The sequence below is a fragment of the Papio anubis genome, chromosome 11 (assembly GCF_008728515.1).
Source record: "Papio anubis isolate 15944 chromosome 11, Panubis1.0, whole genome shotgun sequence".
Classification (NCBI taxonomy): domain Eukaryota; kingdom Metazoa; phylum Chordata; class Mammalia; order Primates; family Cercopithecidae; genus Papio; species Papio anubis.
The window spans coordinates 10,287,539-10,307,465 of NC_044986.1; the positions used below are offsets into that span (position 1 = coordinate 10,287,539).

At 40.2% G+C, this 19,927-nt stretch overlaps 1 protein-coding gene across 2 annotated transcripts in view; it reads right to left on the bottom strand.

The window, feature by feature from the left end:
- Positions 1–19,927, bottom strand: part of ACADSB (acyl-CoA dehydrogenase short/branched chain) — a 39,698-nt gene that overhangs the window by 9,176 nt on the left and 10,595 nt on the right. For both annotated transcript variants that reach the window (XM_003904360.3, XM_009215556.2), the window contains exons 2-7: positions 11,562–11,721; positions 8,200–8,300; positions 5,338–5,544; positions 4,632–4,802; positions 2,817–2,942; positions 1,501–1,593 (exon numbers count right to left, since the gene is read on the bottom strand). In XM_003904360.3, the coding sequence (XP_003904409.1) occupies positions 1,501–1,593; positions 2,817–2,942; positions 4,632–4,802; positions 5,338–5,544; positions 8,200–8,300; positions 11,562–11,721 (858 nt within the window). The remainder of the gene's footprint in view (positions 1–1,500; positions 1,594–2,816; positions 2,943–4,631; positions 4,803–5,337; positions 5,545–8,199; positions 8,301–11,561; positions 11,722–19,927) is intronic.

Consider the following 19,927-nt stretch of genomic DNA (forward strand, 5'->3'; position numbering starts at 1 on the left):
GAATTCTCTTTGCCTGCAAGGTTTCGAGGACAGATGCCTTCAGTTCACTGTTACACTCCATGTGCCTCTTCTTCTCAAAGGTATCCACTGACATAGTAACTACCTGACCTTAACTTTTAATTAGGTTATTAGATAACTTGGAGTAATTAGACTGAAGCCCAGGCCGTGTATTTTATTGCCAGAACATCTATATTATTTATATGTCTGAAAAAAATGAGATCTAGTATTGTAGTTTTTAATGTCATCTCTAAGTTGAATCACAGAAAAACTTTTAAGAGAACTGATAAAACAATATTCTTTAGTGACGCACTGTCTAGCATTGTAGGAAAACTGGACTAAGTTATGGTCTAAAAATAGTTAGCAAAGTAACAGCACCAGAAAAAAATCTAGAGTAATAATCTAATATTTATTCCAATAGCTAATATATATGTAACATCTTCAAAATTGAAAAGCTCTAAGTTCTTGAGTTTTGTATAATCACTGATTTAAAATATACTCTACAAAGGCCGGGTGCAGTGGCTCACACCTGCAATCCTAGCACTTTGGGAGGCAGAGGCAGGCGGATCACGAGGTCAGGAGATCGAGGCCATCCTGGCTAACACGATGAAACCCCATCTCTACTAAAAATACAAAAAATTAGCTGGGCCTGGTGGCGGGCACCTGTAGTCCCAGCTACTCCAGAGGCTGAGGCAGGAGAATGGCGTGAGCCCGGGAGGCAGAGCTTGCAGTGAGCCGAGATCGTGCCACTGCATTCCAGCCTGGGCAACAGAGCGAGACTCAGTCTCAAAAAAAAAAAAATTATATATATATATGTGTGTGTGTATATATATACACACACAGACACACACTCTACAAAAATGACACAATCTATAGTTAAGCCAAAGACCTTATAAATTTTGTTAATCTGGAAAATAACTAATATCACTTAATAGAAAAACACAATATGCATTATAAAAGCCAAATTTGGTAAAAAAATTTTTGAATAGTTCTCATTTTATATATCTACTTAACTGTGGCTATTTTATTTCATGTGCCGCCAAAAAAATTGCCCAGTTTTCACATGCAAAACAGTAAGCAACAAATCTTTTATTAACTATAGATAAGAGATCTTTACTACACAGTGAAATGAATATTATTTATCCTTAATGTAAAAAATTCCTTCCAGAATGAATTTCATGCTTCGAAAAGCAGATTTTTTTAAGTGCCATATTTAATTTACAATACATTTTAAAAGTTATTGGTTCAGGTATTAGATAATACTTTAATGTTCTCAAAGCAGAAACACTGTTACCACCAGGCCATTGTTTGGTTCTACAGACACTGACATAATTGACCAAAAGGGAATTTGAAAGAAATAATCAGAAGCCATTCTATCCCTCATGTAAGGGAACAATGCCATCTTGTGTCCACAAGCTTCCAAATTTTCACTGGTCTCATTGCATTTTTTTCTTTTCACATTTTAATTGACTCGCATCACAGAAGAGTTTACATTGGACTTACCTGCGCAGCAATTCCTATTCTACCTTCATTAAGACTCCCTATGGCATACTTATAGCCATGCCCAACTTGTCCCAAGATATTGGCTTCTGGAACCTGAAAATACAAATGTGCACTTATTTCTCAGTTTCATTTTACACGATTCATTTTGATTATGTATTTGTAAGTAGGCATAGCCTCCCAATTCGTGTGCTAGCCGTCTCACAGAACTTGCCGGCATCTGTGTCTCCCTCTACACTGTTTTTCCACAGCTCTCTGAGGAAAAGGACTCAAGTTCATGCTGTTCATGACTGCATCCTCCAGAGCCTTGCACAGGTATTGAATGGATGAGTGAATCTAGAGTAACGGAATCTCATAGAATTCATCAATAACATAAATTAATACTCCCCCCCAATTCTTATCTGTAGGCTACAGTGTAAGATAACAGATTAGGAACTACAAAAATCTGCAAATACTTGCAAAAACAAGTGTAGTAAGCCTTTCTGCTGTTGAGACCATTCATCCTCATAAAAATCAACTGTGGGGCGTGTGTGTGTGCGCGTGTGTACACAGGTGTATGCACAAGAAAGAGAAAGAGGAAGAGAGAAGAAACAGACGAAAATGCTTATTCACAGTCCAAAAAAAACACAAAGAATTAGGAATAATAAAAAACTATACTTAGTTTTACAACATGGGTAGTTGGGGGAGTGAGCAGGGAAGAATGGAGAAAGAAATGGGAAAGTAAGAATGAGGAAAACAGTTGGGGTGAAGTAGTGAAGCCCGAATGACATCTGTAAAGACATCCTCCCCCTCGCTCCCCACAGCCATGCAAAAAAAGATTAGGCTCTGTGATGAGTGGTGGAAAAGCCGACACCACCCGCCCCACCTACAGAGAGTTCTACAGCACCAGCACTAACATCTGCGATCTGCTGTTGCTCACGTTTAATAGCCTGGCTGTTTGCGCTCTCACTGAACAACACCCCCATCTTGTGGCCTTTAGTGCACTGACACCAGACTTCCTTCTCTGCAGCCCCGTTTGGTTCACAAGTCTCAAGCTCATAAAGTACACATGGTCAGAGTACGTAAGTTATGAAACATAAATGGGATGAATTCTTGACACTTGCTTCCCAGGACAGCTTCTGGGCAGAAAGGTTTCCACTTTTGTGAAAAGTACATTTGTCTGGTCATGACTAAAGAGCACTGTTCAGGGTTTTACAACATACTCTCCTGCGTGTGCTTATAGCCACTTAATATTTTGACACCTGTCTTGCACACCTCCTGTGGTTCCACGCAAGGCTTATTTCATATCAGTCTTTTACTGATTAGTCTAAGACACCCACCTTGACATTTTCGAATGTTAATGGGCAGGTGGAAGAAGCTCTGAGCCCCAGTTTGTTTTCAGGTTTCCCGATATGAAGGCCTGGAGTATCACGATCTACTAAGAAGGTGGTAATTCCCTTATATCCCTAAAAAGAAGATTTAAAACGCTATTACCACTTGGATTTATAAAACGCCTTGTTTCTAAAGAGTTTAAGTAAAAAGAAAACTACGAATGGACTTTAGTAATAAATACTAACGGACTCAGAATTGCAACATGGGCATTATGAAACGAGGGCAACTAGAGGACATGAGATCCAAGAACCTTACCATTTCTTTCACTTTTTCAGAGGCCATTATAAATATTAAAATTATTATTACACAATTATATAATCATGAGAATGCCATGTTCTCAATTTAATTTTACTATGTAAAGTTTTAGGCCGGGCATGGTGGCTCATGCCTATAACCCCAGCACTTTGGGAGGCCAAGTTGGGCGGATCACCTGAGGTCAGGGGTTTGAGACCAGTCTGGCCAACATGGTGAAACAACGTCTCTACTAAAAATACAAAAATTAGCTGGTGGCAGGTGCCTGTCAGGAGGCTGAAGCAGGAGAATGGCTTGAACCCAGGAGGTGGAGATTGCAGTGAGCCAGGATCACAGCCTTGCACTCCAGCCTGGGCGACAGAGAAAAATTCCGTCTCAAAAAAAAAAAGAAAAAAAGTTTTAACAATTTAATTCAATTGTTACATTAGTGAAAATACTGTATTTACCGATGAAAAAACGTATTTATCATTTTGCTATATGTCTATTTTCCAACTGAATAAAGTATTCTTAAAAATAAATGTACTAAATAGGTACTTAAATTCTTAAATGTACTAAATAGGTACTAAACAGAAAATTGGAAATTCAACAAAATTAAAGATTAGGGCCGGGTGCAGTGGTTCACGCCTATAATCCCAGCAATTTGGGAGGCCGAGGCAGACAGATCACCCAATGTCAGGAGTTCGAGACCAACCTGGCCAACATGGAGAAACCCTGTCTCTACAAAAAATGCAAAAATTAGCTGTGCGTGGTGGTGCGCACCTGTAGTCTCACATACTTGGGAGGCTGAGGCAGCAGAATCGCATGAACTCAGGAGGAGGAGGTTGCAGTGAGGTGAGATCACACCACTGCACTCCAGCCTGGGGGATACAGCGAGACTCCACATCAAAAAAAAAAAAAAAAAAGGAAAAGAAAAAAAGATTAGCTTACTATATAACACATTAGGAGATAAGTAACAATTGGTCCTCCACAAACAGTCATCCCTCCATATCTGTGGGGGAGTGGTTCCAGGACCCCCCATGGATACCAAAATCTGACAGTGCTCAAGTACCTTACATAAAATGGTGTAATATTTGCATATAACCTGTGCACATGCTCCGGTAGACTCTAAATCATCTCTAGATTATTTGATACCTAATATAATGCATGCACATCACTTTATTCACATGAATTCAACATGGTACTTGGCACAAAGCAAATTCAAGTTTTACTTTTTGGAAGTTTGCAGAATTTTTTTTTTTTTTTTTTTTTTTTTTACCAAATATTTTCAATCTGGAGTTGGCTGAATCCATGGATATGGTGGGCCAACTCTAATTAATAATTTTGTCAACAATATTTACTTTAGGAGATTAATAAATAAAGCAAAAAAAGGTCAGCTCAAGTCTGATATTTTCAGTACTGAGAAGACTAAAGAGTTAAGATGAAGTCATAAAAAGGAAACAGAAGGAGGAAAAGATAAAGAAAGAGAAAAGAAGGGGTTTGGAAAAAGAAAGAAATTTCGTTTTCAAACTTACAATGGTAGGGTCTACATTCGCCATCACCAGAAAGAGCCCCGCGTACTCAGCACTGCTGATCCACATCTTTGATCCATTGAGGACATAATAATCTCCCTCTTTATCAGCTCTGGTTTTCAAAGCAAATGAGTCACTACCTGCTCCAGCCTCTGAGAGGCAGAAACTTCCTACCTACATATGGGATAAAAAAATGTCCAAATTAATAACTGTATTTATACTCTGTATAACAAATGCTTATGGAAAAATGGACATTTGTAAATCAAATCTTTAGCTGCTTTTTTAAAAAGCCTATATTTATGAAAATAGCAATGGTGTTCTGAAAGTATTATTTTCCAAAAATATACCCTATTTGTCCAAGACAAACTTAAAGACTTACGAACACATACTCATTGAAATTGATTTTAATAATCACAGTAGAAACACATCACAATGTAAATGAAACCATCAACAAATGTATTAGAAAATATAATTAGGACAAAAAGAAATAATTTTATTATTTGATGATTATTTTCTAAATTTCCAAGTGGCAAATAAGAGGTAGAGTGTACTTTTCCAGCAGCATTAATTTATTGAGCATTGCTTGAATTAATGATACTGCATTGTGGTCTTGGATAGTAAGGTCAACATTGCAGCTACTTTTTTCCTGAAAATATTGTAAACTTACTAAAGATTAGATCCATTAGATCAACAATTTATCTCAACTCACTTTTTCTGTAGTGAGCTGAGGCAAATAGGTGGCCTTTTGTTCTTCCGTTCCATGTTTTCTAATCAGTGTGTTAATGAGTGTGTTCTGGATCTCACAAAAGACAGCCACAGATGCATCAACTTTGGCTAATTCCTCTATCACGATCACAGTGGATAAAAATGAAGCTCCTGTACCTCCATATTTTGGGTCAACTTCAATACCCATCAACTAAAGAAAAAACAAGGCAACATAGATTAAGAAAGCTATTTTTATATGGGGAAATTTCTTGCAAGAACAAGTTAAAAAATCAAATGTAACCATATTTGCTTTTTTTTTTTTTTTTTGGAGACAGAGTCTTGCTCTGTCTCCCAGGCTGGAGTGCAGTGGTGCGATCTCAGCTCACTGCAATCTCCACCTCCCGGGTTCAAGTGATTCTCGTGCCTCAGCCTCCCAAGTCACTGGGATTACAGGTGCCTACCATCATGCCCAGCTAATTTTATTATTATTATTATTATTTTTAGGAGAGATGGGTTTCACCGTGTTGGCCAGTCTGGTCTCGAACCCCCGACCTCAGGTGATCCACCTGCCTCAACCTCTCAAAGTGCTGGGATTACAGGTGTGAGCCACTGCGCCTGGCCACCATATTTATTCTTAATTTTAAAATTTTGTATGTATATTTTATTTTAATTTGGTATGGTAATTTTTCCATAGGTAACAAAAAAACCTGTAACAGAAACTGTATATTTGAAAAGGATAAAATTATATTCCATCATTTGCTTCCTTTTGGGATTCAAAAAATAATGTGAGGTAAAATGCTTTAAAGTATAGCTTAATGGAATGAGAAAATATCTTATATAAAAATGCTTAGATGACCTTTGTTGCTAAGAACTGTTGTTGCCTGCTTAAAGAAGGTAGGTGGGGTTTTGGTTTTTCAACATGCCCTACTCACCTTATGCTGATTTCAATGTAATAAGGAAACAGAAGAAAATAGCCTACTCCTCAATGGGAATGTCTACGGTTTCATTCGGCAAAGTTTCTTCCAGTCAGGCTCTTTCACCTTGACTTTTTCGACAAGTTAATAATTGAATGACCATTCCTTTTATGCCACCTCAAAAGTTCAGGATGGTTAGCAGAGGTGGTGGTGTTTGCTAGAGTCACACTAGCCAAAGAACGGGTGCCTGTAAACATGACCAGTGCCAGCCAAGCCTTTCCAACAACCCCGTCCCGTCACTACTGAAGCTCACATAGTACTCTCAATTTCACAAAGAGGATGTGTGCCTGTGTAATTCAAAGCCCACCGCTGTTAATAGAAGGATAATTCTCTTAGTCTCTCTCTAGACGTTCCTGGAGTCACACTATGCTGCAGTCAGGGCTGTGGCTCTTACATTTTGAGCTACAACAGGAAAACAACCAGAAATGGGAGTGACTGAATGGTGATAAAACCAGAAATGAGGAAGAACGGAAGGCTCTGGGTTTGCCTGAGGACTGAGTAGGGCACTCTGGCTACCTCATTACAATGTCTTGAGCAGATGCCAGAGACATTGCTTCTCTAAAAAAGTCACTAATCTCTCCCAAAGTGGAAATATTGTTTTTGCAAGCCATTATGCCAAAAAACCATGACAATGGGAGTAAGGAGGCAGGTGAGGCTGCATCTGCGCAGCAGCGGTTTGTGGAGATGAGTAGCAGGGTGCAGGCAATGCATCACTCTGCAGACAGCCCCGCTGCAGAAACGACCAGCACAGGGGAGATCTCACGCTGTGAAACCGTGAGACTGCTTCCAGAAGCCTAGAGGGTCTGTAAGCAATAGAAATAAAACTTGGCTGAGGAATGGACTCACAGAGTCCATCTCTTCTCCACATCGGCCTCCTGTTTGACCACTATGACTCCATATAAGATTCCATTTTCCCAAGAGTTTGAGTGCTAAAAGAAAGATGGAAGAATCGCTACTACACACAGTATTTAAAAAGCTGGTTGCTTTAAAACAGAAATAAATAAAACTATCTAGCTAAGTGGCAATGGTTATTTTTCAAACTGGATGGCAGACAGGATTTAGGCCAATGGCTCTGAATCGCAGCCACTTGTTCTGGGACATCTTTAGTATTAAAAATAAAAAAATAAATATTTTATACCTCTGGAGAAGTGAGAAATGATGAGTGTGGTGATTTAAAAAATGTTCTTCTAGAAGCCCCTATGCTAATAGCCTCTCCCCCTATCACAGTGAGAGCAGTTTTACTTGTATCTATTTCATATGTTGTATTTCCATTAAAGAGCTATGTGACTTGGAAAGATGGGAATCTGTTGCCTGGTTAATGTGGAATTCATGTATCACCTCTGCTTCTAAGTGTATCACTTATATAGAGATTCAGGTAGAATATAAACTATGCTATGAAGTGTTACTATCTAAAGTAGGGTTTCTTCACGGTGGCATTGGGTTGGATAATTCTTTGTTGTGGCAGTTGTCCTGTGCACTACAGGATGTTGAGCAGCATGCCTTGTCTCTATTCCACTAGAGGCCAGTAGCACACCTCAGCTGTGGCAACCAAAGATGTCTCTAGACGTTGCCCAATGTCCCCTGGAGGGCAAAACTGCCCCCAGTTGAGAACCACTGGTCTAAACATACAAATAAATTACCATCTTACTTCCAAACTTTTCCTTAAAATATATAGCATTTCCAATTAAAAATGTTAATTCCATTTTTAAAAACTTTTAAGTACATAAATATTAAGTAGGATTTCAACCAAAAAAAGAAAACAGATAATTTTGACTAGGAAATGAAGGGTTCATTGTGCTATCATTACAGTTCCTAAATTTAAAAATATGCCTATATTTTAACACCAAAATGTTTTTATAAAAGCTTGAAACTGGAAGAATTATAAAATATACCCCTTGTTGAAATAATCCTTGTATTATTGATTTCTCCATTTTCGAATTTTCATCCATGGTTGAAACCAAAGGTGCAATTTGTTCCTGAGCAAATTTTTTAACTGTAGGAAAAAGAATTACTGATAAGTCTATGTTAAAGTTACAGTCACATTAATAGTTTGCTGACAAAATTTTACATTTTAACTAAGTTAAAATATACACAGGTACCCTTCTTATATTTTTAAAATAGAATTTATAAAGTTTTCTTTTTAACAGAGAAAGGTGTAGTTCCCCATATCCCTTTGTAACTCTTGATGACATCACAAAATAAATGATATGTGTAGATGGTGCAAAAACACAAGCACAAAATGAAACATGAAAGCCATGCTCCACTCTACCCAAAGGTGACTAATTTTAAATTTATTATGTATTCTTTCTGAAAACTTTTCTTTGAAAATCATCTATACTTACCTGTACACACGCACGTTCACACATAGGAATCAGGAGATACACATTGGTGTGTGCCTTGCTTCCCTCAACTATATCTTGATGATCTTTCTATGTCAGCATATCCCATCTAACCTGGTCCTTTTCATAGCTGCGTGGTCATACAGAACAGGGTTTCTCCACCTTGGCACTATGGACATTTTGGGGCAAGTGAGTCTTTGTTGTGAGGCTGTTCTGTGCATTGCAGGATGTTGAGCAGCATCCCGGCCTCTACCCCACTAGCTGCCAGGAGCATCCCCACTTCTAAGTTGTGGCAAATCAAAAATGTCCCTAAATATTGGTAAATGTCCTCTGGGGGCGGCCTGCCCCAGTTGAAAACCACTATTTCATTTTTTAATGTTTTTAAGACTTAGATGCATTTAGAATTCATTTTGATGAAAATACCTTCTTAGGGTTACTACCAATGTAATACCAAGTCGGTAGAGAAGGCAACAGGGTTAAACTGAGAGTTCAGTGCATGCGGCTTGCTTCAGTATTCTTTTGTTTCTGCACAGGCGACTCCCATTATGTAGAATCTCTTCCCTTCCCTTGTCCAACTGGCCAACTGCACTTTGTCCTTCATGGTACAGCTCAAGCTCCACACTCTCTGAGAAGCCTTTCCTGACTGCTTCCTTAGCCCACTTCTGCCACACCTAGCAAATTCCCGGTGTTCTCTGCTTTGCTCCCCAAATACCTCCATGACATTTACCATGTTATTTTGAAACTATTTCCTTTATTTGACTGTCTTTGCCACTAGACTCTGAGTTCCTTAAAAGCAGTGATTTTTTTTCTTGCCCATCTTTATTGCTTCTGTGCTTAGACTAGGTGGGTACTAAAGAAATAAATACGACTGAAGACAGAGAATCAAGATACTATAAGCAAATTCTTTGATTTATGTAAAACTATTTGACGACTCACCCTGTTTTTCCTTAGCCAACCCAAACTCACTTCCCTGAGACCATATCTAAAAGGTGAGGGAGCAAAGGAAAAGAAATTTACTAGCTGGGTGCAGTGGCTCACGCCTGTAATTCCAACACTCTGAGAGGCGGAGGTTGGTGGATCACCTGAGATCAGGAGTTCGAGACCAGCCTGGCCAACATGGTGAAACCCCATCTCTACTAAAAATACAAAATTAGCCAGGTGTGGTGGCACGCACTTGTAACCCCAGCTACTTGGGAGGCTGAGGCAGGAGAATCGCTTGAACCCAGGAGGCAGAGGTTGCAGTGAGCCGAGATAGTGCCATTGCATTCTAGCCTGGGCAAAACAAGCAAAACTCCATTTCAAAAAATAAAAAAAGAAAAGAAATTTACTTATTGTGACAGAGTTCTAAGACAGTGCCAAGATTCCCAGCCGCTGGTGTATACATGTCCTCTCCCAGTTATTCAGACATGAATCTAAGTGCTGCTGTGAAGTTGATTTTACAGGTACAATCAAGCTCCCAAATCAGCTGACCTTAAAACAGGGAGATGCCAGTTGGGGGGCCTGACCTAATCAGGCGAGCCCCGAAGAAAGATGGGGCTCTTTCTGGTCAAACATGTTTTAAGGATGAGAGAGACTTGATGCTGGGAGGGAGAGTCACTGGTTTTGAAGATGGAGGGAGCCACATGGCAAGGAATACAGAGGCCTCCAGGAGTTGAGGACAACCTCTGGCTAACAGCCAGCTGGGCAACAAGACCTCAGCCCTGCAACTGCAAAGCACTGCGTACTGATACAACTGTGGGAGCTTGGAAGGACCTTGAGCTCCGGACAAAAACACAGCCCAACTGACACACTGATGTTGACCTTCTGAGATCCTGAGCCTGGACTTGCTCCAGCTGGACTTCTGACCTACAGATTGTGAGCCACTATATGGGCGCTGTTTTAACTTGTTAAGTTTGGAGTGATTCAATACGCAGCAATAGAAAATGAATACACTTACCATCCATATTCTCTAAGAACAACATTCTGATGTTCTGCTATGGATTTTTAAATAGATCATAATTTTACACCTACACCTATACCTATAAATAAATGAATGCAAACTGCTTTAAGGTTTAGTGGTATACAACTTCTGCTTCATTCGGGCACCCTGTTTCAACCACAGGTGTTTCATAGATAAAGGTAAAATTTAAATTCCACATAAAGTATGAAAACCCACTGTCTAAGCTGGGCATGGTGGCTCACGCCTGTAATCCCAGCACTTTGGGAGGCCAAGGTGGGCAGATCACGAGGTCAGGAGATCGAGACCATCCTGGCTAACATGGTGAAACCACGTCTCTACTATTTTAAAAAAAAATACAAAAAGCTAGCCAGGCGTGGTGGCACGTGCCTGTAGTCCCAGCTACTCAGGAGCCTGAGGCAGAAGAATTGCTTGAACCTAGGAGGCAGAGGTTGCTGTGAGCCGAGATTGCGCCACTGCACTCCAGCCTGGGTGACAGAGTGAGACTCCATCTCAAAAAAACAAACAACAACAACAAAAAACCCACTATCTAAAGAAAAGTGGAATATAAATGTACTTCTAACTCTGCAAGGCTATATAAGAAACTGGTAACAAGGTGGCAAGAACTGGGGAACTACAGAACATGGGCGGGAAAGCCTTCACTTTTAACTACATAGCCTTTTATTCTGTCATTTTAATCTTGGATATGCATTGCTTTTCTTCAAAAAGAATTTATGTCAAAAAAACTACATTCACAAATTTAGATGAACATATCTTTCAATCCTGTCATATGTGACTTCATATTGTAGATCCAATTCATGACCAGACAAATAATAAGGTAACATTTGTCCAGCTATTCAGGAGACTGAAGCAGGATAGCTTGAGCCCAGAGGTGGGGCTGCAGGGAGCCATGATTGTGCCACTGTGCTCCAGAGATCCTGTCTGGGGAGAAAAAGGTGATACTCATACATTTACTTACCTGAACTCTTAATCATCATCTCCTCATCTGTAAGTGTTTGCAGGGGAGCCAAGTGTAATCCATTATTTGTTATATCGAGTAGAGCTTCTGACTGGGAAGATTTTGAGACATGAGGAGGAATCTTCCAAGAAGACAAACAAGTTGGGAAATTTCTTCTTAGCTGTAGGAACAGCCCCCATTAAATACGGAACATATATACACACACACACTAAAAGGTACTTGAATATCATTTTCTTTGGGAATAACTTTATAACCCATTCTTATATTTCGTCACCAAAACAAGGACACTTAACCTAGCGCATTTTAAAATTCAGTCTTTTAAACATAACACAAGTTAGTTTGTTAACATGACGTGATACCTTCTTTATCCAGCAATGAGCTATTTTAAATAAACAAATTTCCTCGATAATTAACTTTTGCCAATCAAGGAGACAGAACTTTCTCAAAAGATTTCATTCTCCAATGTACTTCACATTTCACTGACTTTTTAGAAAGGGAAACTGGAACTATAACACCACTGATGTCTAAAACTGACCATTGTCAAGAGCCTTCTCTTGTGAGGGCACAGAGCTACCTGCCCTGCCCTGAGTGGGCCCAGGGAGCTGGTGATGACATAGAGATACCTGCCCTGTGCTGAGTGAGCCCAGGCAGCTGGGCTTTTGTAATTTCCGCGGCTAATTTTTTTTCCAGCATCTTACAGGCAGCATAAAGATTAAGAAAATAAGCTCTGAAGTCTGAAAGAACTAGTTTCAAAACCTAGCTTCTGATATTTAAGTTATGTGATCTTGGGCAAGTGATTTTTAACCTCTCAGTTAAAACCTCTCAGAATCTCAGTTTCCTTACCTGTAAAATGCAGATACCAACCTCTTGGAGTTTTGTGAGGATTAGTAAGACCATCCATAAAAGGGCTTAGCCTATAGTAAGAGCTCAATACACCGTAATAACTATTTCTACCACAGCTGCTAAGAACACAGAAGTGGAGGTGGTCATCAGAGAAATAGAAACAGTAACGATCTAGTTAACCTGCCAGCCATCATTGCTTGCCATGAGAGTGCCTTCCTGCTACAGTGTCCCAAATCCTTTAACAAACGCAGTAACATACTGAAATATGTTTTCTCAGTAGTTTTGATTACACACTGAAAAGTCAAGAAAAAGAAACTGTTCACGAGTCACTGCGTTTGAAACCACCGTCAATCTTGGCTGCATGTTGGTCAATCTTTGCAACTATGTGCCTAGGAGCAGACATACTGTGCTCTGGATTCACCTGGGAACGAGAAACATCGGCCAGTCAGAAGAAAAGTGGTATGCATCTCCATTTTCCTAGCTAATTGTTTTGTTTTGTTTTCAGAAGTAGGAGTTGGTTTAGAGCAAAGTTGCATGGAACATTTTTTCTCATTAAAGACAGAGTTGGGACAGGAAAACTTTGGGCTAGAAAGGAGGACAAAAGGGACATAAGGTATTTTCTTCTTGATGAGATGGACAGGAAGAGTTAAAAAGAAGGATAAAGGAAGTGAAGTAAGAATCCAGGTGCAAAGGGGCTCAAGAAGGGGAAGAATGCCGCTAGCAGCAGCGGGAGAGAATGGTCAGTGGCAGCTGGCATGAAGAAAGAAGGAAGAAAGGGGGGAAAGAATGGAAATTAGAGGCCAGGCATGGTGGCTCATGCCTGTAATCCCAGCACTTTGGGAGGCCGAGGTGGGCGGATCACCTGAGGTCGGGAGTTCAAGCCCTGCCTGACCAACATGGAGAAATTCCGTCTCTACTAAAAATACAAAATTAGCCAAGCGTGGTGGTGCATGCCTGTAATCCCAGCTACTCGGGAGGCAGAGGCAGGATAATCGCTTGAACCCGGGAGGTGGAGGTTGTGGTGAGCCAAGATTGCACCATTGCACTCCAGCCTGGACAACAAGAGCGAAACTCTGTCTCAAAAAAAAAAAAAAAAAAAAAATTGGAAATTGGAGAAGGAAGAGAGGTAAGCATGGGGGCTAAGTCTGCTCACTGGCTGGTGGTGGAGCTTTGAATGGGGTTCTTGATATATATTTGAATGAATGAAAGAATGCATCAACTAGTCTTCTTCACAAAAGGTTCATGAAACTTACCTACTACATTTCAAAAACTATAATACATTGCCCACATTTCTTACTTCTAAGGGAGATTATTTACTTCACTAAATCCATGACAGAATTCTGTGTGTCTGTTAGTTAATATATCACCTTTGTACCTAAGTTTATCTTTAAAAGAAAGCTCACGGGGCCGGGTGCAGTGGCTCACACCTGTAGTCTCAGCACTTTCGGAGTCCGAGGCAGGTAGATCATGAGGTCAGGAGTTCAAGACCAGCCTGGCCAAGATGATGAAACCCCATCTCTGCTAAAAACTACAAAAATTAGCCAGGTGCGGTGGCAGGCGCCTGTAATCCCAGCTACTCAGGAGGCTAAGGCAGGAGAATTGCTTGAACCCCGGTGGCAGAGGCTACTGTGAGCTGAGATCACGCCACAGCACTCCAGCCTGGGCGACAAAGTGAGACTCCATCTTAAAAAAAAAAAAAAAAAAAGCTCACTACTGAGAAACTTAAAAGCCAGTGGATCTTACATTAATACCTATTTTTCCCACTGACACAACTGCGAGCCTCTTGGTTTCAATACTGCTACTGACAAAGTATAGGACCATTCAAAACATAGCAGTGATTTTAGATTCATAGACATGATAACACAGACAATTGTACTTTAAAAGGTAAGAAATGGTATAGGATCACAGGGTAAGATTATTAAAGATACTCTTCATAAAATACAGTGACAATATGCTAAGTGAATGGAATCCATTTTTGAGCAAAGCATTGAGAGATATAACCTAACATTTTTCGGCAGAAGAAATTTTCCATTTATTAATACTATGACAGTCTTTAATAAAAGAAACTTTTCTTTTCCTTGCCTTTGACTACACAGCCTGATGTTTTGATGTTGATTTTCTAATGTCCCCTGGCCTTCAGTGTTGACCTCAGCCTTTGCAGCTTTGGTGTCCACTCCATCAAAATGATTTTCCACAGTTATAACCCATTGCACCACATCATCACATTTTTTTGTATAGAACAGCAATTGCTACTTGAATGGAATAATGGTTATTTATGCCTTGCCAAATACTTTCCAGAGCTTGAGTCTGATCTGTTTCTTACTCAATTGACCAGAGTTCTGTTGCACCTAGAAGTGTTGATGATCAAGTCTGGGCCTCTGTGGACAGAACAATAAAGTCCATGAACTTGGACGGGGGTAAAATTACATCCTTATTTCACTAACCTCTAACTAAAATACAGCATTTCCTTCTATTATGAATGTAAGCAACAAGTTACAGTAGTCTTAGCAGTATCTGTGACTCTGTCATCAAAAGAAATTACAGATATTTTATATCACATTGATTTGGTACAAATATCTTGAAATATTATTTGTGCTCTTCACTACTTCAAATTCACAGCAGTTATCTGTGAATAGAACTACTGCTGGATCTTATTTAATTAACAAACACACATTACTATATCACAATTAAAAAGTATTTTTTATATCCAGCATCTTTGGGGGAAAAAATAGATTTCCCTTGTAACCCTCTATATTTTATGCACTTTGAATCATTGAGAAAAGGTCTATAAACTTTACTACATTGTTGTTTATTCTTCATTCAAGACACAAAGAAGGTTAAGAACTCTTGACTGTGGAATGTTCTGGTAAAGGCTCTTTTGCCAGTTAGTAAAAGAATTGAGTTAGTTCCCTTCCTCCATTATGCTCCAGCATAATGAAGTATTGCTCTAAACATTCTTAAAGTGCTTTAAACCTAGAAGCTTTCACAATATATAAAAGGCAAAGGAAGATGTATCAGAGGTGTTGTGTTGTCTCCTGAAGCTTCTCCCCAACTACTTGACCCTTAAGAGTTAGGAAGGGTTGTGGGGAGAAAGAAGAAAATTTTTTTTTCCTTTTTTTTTTTTTTTTTTTTTTTTGAGACAGAGTCTCACTCTGTCACCCAGGCTGGAGTCCAATGGTACGATCTCGACTCACTGCAAGCTCAGCCTCCCAGCTTCAAGTGATTCTCATGCCTCAGCCTCCTGAGTAGCTAGGATTACAGGTATGCACCACCACACCCAGCTAATTTTTTCTATTTTTAGTAGAGATGGGGTTTCACTGTGTTGGCCAGGCTGGTCTCAAACTCCTGGCCTCAAGTGATCCGCCCACCTCGGCCTCCCAAAGTGCTGGGATTACTGGCATGAGCCACCATGCCCAGCTAAAAAGGAAAAATTCTTATATTCTGTGGGTTGAATATATAAATCACTGTTGCAATCACTTTGGACAATTTAGTGATAGTAAAGATAAAAACATATGCCATGGTTTGCATGTATCCCTTCTAAAATTCAGATGTTGAAATTTAATGTCATAGTATGGGGGGGGGGCCTTTAAGAGGTGATTAGGTTATGAGAGTTCCTCCTTGGGAATGAGACTAAGGACCTTATAAAAGAGGCTTCACACAGCATCAGCCCAGCCCTTCCATTCTGCCAAGTGAGGATGTGGAAAGAAAGCCTTCCTCAGACAACCGAACCTGCCTGTGAATGGATCTTGGAATTCCCATCCTCCAGAACTATGAGAAATAAATTTGTTTTCTTTATAAGTACCCAGTCTTTGGTATTCTGTTACAGCAGCACAAAGTGAACTAAAACAACATATTTACACTAAGGCCCAGTAATTTTACTTCAGTTCATATGCACAAGTAGACATGTGCAAAAAGATGCAGTGATTTTTGTAAAGGCAAAAAACTAAAAATCCAATTATCTGTCAACAAAGCAATGCATAAATTGTCATATATTGACACAACAGAATATCTCATAGCAGTTAAAGGGAACTAGGGAGCTACGTGGATCAACATGCATAACTCTTGAAAATACAGTATAGAGTTAAAGATGCAGTTAGTGAGAGGATTTGTTCAGGATGACAGCATTTATGTACGCTTTAAAACACCAAATGATAGTATATATTCTTATGAGGACACAAAGATATAGCAAAATTTTAAAAACACCAACAGGAAGCATACAGATGAGCTTCAGGATGGAGATTATATCTGAGGAGAGGGTGCAAGTGTGAGTTTTGTGTTAGCATTGTTTTATTTCTTTCTCTCTCTCTCTCTCTCCTTTTTTTTTTTTTTTGAGACAGAATCTTGCTTTATCACCCTGGCTGGAGTGCGGTGGTATGGTTTCAGCTCATTGCAAACTCTGCCTCCCAGGTTTAAGTGATTCTTGTGCCTCGGTCTCCAAGTAGCTGGGACTACAGGTATATGCCACCATGCCCAGCTAATTTTTGTATTTTTAGTAGAGACAGAGTTTCACCATGTTAGCTAGGCTGGTCTTGAACTCCTGGCCTCAAGCAATCCACCCACCTTGGCCTCCCAAAGTGCTGGGATTACAGGCATGAGCCAGCATGCCTGGTCTGTTTTATTTCTTTTAAAAAAATATGTAGTATTGCTTCACTTGACTAACCTTTAAAACAAATCTGTAGCAAAGGTGGGTTGTGTGTAAATGAGTATCAGTTACATTTGTTTTGGGACTTTTTCTGTATATTAGAAATATTTAACAAGAAAAAACTTTAAGAAACTTTACAGAGTTTTTTCTTTCTTTTTTAGAAATAGAGATGGGGTCTTGCTATGTTGCCCAGGCTGGCCTTGAACTCCTGGCCTCAAGATCCTGGCCCCAAGATCCTCCTGTCTTAGCCTCCCAAAGTGCTGATATTATACTTGTAAGCCATTATGCCCAGCAAAAATTGTAAGACTTAAAAGTATGTACAATTGCCTGAACCATGTATGCTTTGGGATTTCATTTTTATTATTTTATTTTTTTGAGATAGGGTCTTGCTCTGTCACTAAGGATGGAGTGCAGTGGCAGGACCATGGCTCACTGCGGCCTCTACCTCCTGGGTTCAAGCGATCCTCCCAGCTCAGCTTTCTGACTAGCTATGACTTCAGGTGTGCGACACCACACCCAGCTAATTTTTTAACTTTTTGTAGAGACAGGGTCTTGCTATGTTACCCAGGCTAGTTTCAAACTCTTGGCCTCAAGTGATCCTTCTGCGTTGGCCTCCTGAAGTGCTGGGATGACAGGCCTAAGCTACCATGCCCAGCCTGTTTTCAAAGGGATTCAAAGTAGGCTTGCTTTTAAAAGCTAGAAGTAGGTTTTAGATAATGTGCTCAGTATGCCACAGAACAATTTTAAGGATAAGATCCTAACTGCTGAATATTGTTACAATAATCAAACTAGTTTATTACAGTAACATTTACCAACTAATCTATTAGTGTCTGAGAAAGAATGTCCCTGAGATTTAAATCAGTGCGTAGCCTCCCCAGACCAATCTGATTCAATTTTTACGTAGGAAAGTGGTGAGTTGTTTTTCAGTTGCCGTAGATCTCAGGTCACATAAAACTGGGCATACCCAAATGAACCAAGCATGCAACCACAGAGGGAACATAAGCGCTCGGACTGAAGAGTAAGGACTTAATTATTCTAAGAAGTGGACAGTTTATGGCAGGATCAAGGATCTAATCAGATGAGCTCTCGGGTCACACCCTGACAGGATCTGGTCAGATCATGCCTCCTGGCATCCCCTCACTGCAGCATCCAATCAGATCACACCTCATTACCCCATGCTTACAAAAACCTGATCCAGCCCCCAGCTCAGGGAGACACTGTTGTGGGAATAATCCCAGTGTTCTCCTTACTTGTTACAAGTAATAAAATCCCCTTGCTAAACCTCCTTAGTTGTGGACATTGGATTGATATTGTTTGGGTGAGGGAGAAAGGACAAGATGGAGGAAGGTGAACAAGGAGGCACAATCCATGTTGCTTCCGGGTTCTTCCTCACCAACTTTCCCAGGCGCGGGAAAATGCATCCTGCACCCAGGAAGATGCAGATCAACTGAGCATGCGCCAGGTGACGTCAATCCGAAGAGATCGAAACTTACCCGGCCACACCTATGGAGACGCCCCTATCACGCGCTTATCCTGCCCACTGCCCTCCCCCTTCCAGTACCAATGCATAAAAGTCCGCAGCCGGCAGGAGCCGGTGTGACTTCTTCGGCCCGCGTTCGTGGACCGGGAAACCTCACTGGAGAGCGCCAGCGCGACTTCCCTGGCCCCCCTACACCTGAGGACCAGAGAACCTCGCCTGAGAGTGTGCGCATATTTGCAAATAAAAGACTGCCATTTTGTTATGTACTTTGGCCTCATGTTTAATTATTTAGCTCTCCTAAATTAAATGAAACAAAACAGATATCTGCCAAGGGATCATACACACCCCTTGTGTGGGAACAAGGGGTTACCACGTTGGCTGCCGTATTAGTCCGTTTTCACACTGTTGATAAAGACATACCTGAGACTGGGAAGAGAAAGAGGTTTAATTGGACTTACAGTTCCATATGGCTGGGAGGGCCTCCAAACCATGGCAGGAGGCGAAAGGAACTTCTTATATGGTGGCAGTAGAAAATGAGAAAGAAGCAAAAGTGGAAACCCCTGATAAACACATCAGATCTCGTGGGACTTATTCATCATCAAAAGAATAGAACGAGAAATACTGGCCCTCACAGTTAAATTACTTCCCCCTGGGTCCCTCCCACAACATGTGGGAATTCTAGCAGATACAATTCAAGTTGAGATTTGGGTGGAGACACAGCCAAATCATATCAGCTGCATAGCTGTATCACTTGGAGAACTTAAAAAAGAGCTATCATAGCCACAACATTTAAGATTGTGATTCAAGAGTAGACTCTGCCGTGGGCATCCTTACTGCTAAAAAGCACCCCAGATCATTCTGTCGTGCAGCTTGGGCTGGAATTTGTGGTTTAACATGCATGACTTTGGAGACTGAAAACTCAACCCATCTTACGACTTTCAAAAACCAAACCATTCACTTATGGCTTAGAGTTCAAGCAATAATCTATGAACGTGCCCTACCCCATGACGTCCCTTCTCCAGTTGGCTTTAACATTTTCTCCTGGTTTTAATAGGCAACATACAAACAAGGCTCAAAAAACCTGTTATCACATCCCCATCCAGCCCACTTCTCTACCTCTCCCATAGGCAACCTCTTTTTTTAAAAATTAGCTTCTTATGTATCCTTCTAGTGTTCTCTTAAAACAAATATAAGCAAATGGGAATACACGTTCTTATTTTTCTCCCTGTCCTTTCAAAAATGTAGCATACTATGTATCCTATTCTGTGTCTTCCTTTTTTTTTTCACGTAGCAATATATTCAAGAGGTATTTGCATATTAAGACATAGAGAGCCTTTTCACTCCTTTTTAAAATTTAAATAGTTGCAAAATAGTCCACTGTGTACAAGTACCAAGCTCTTT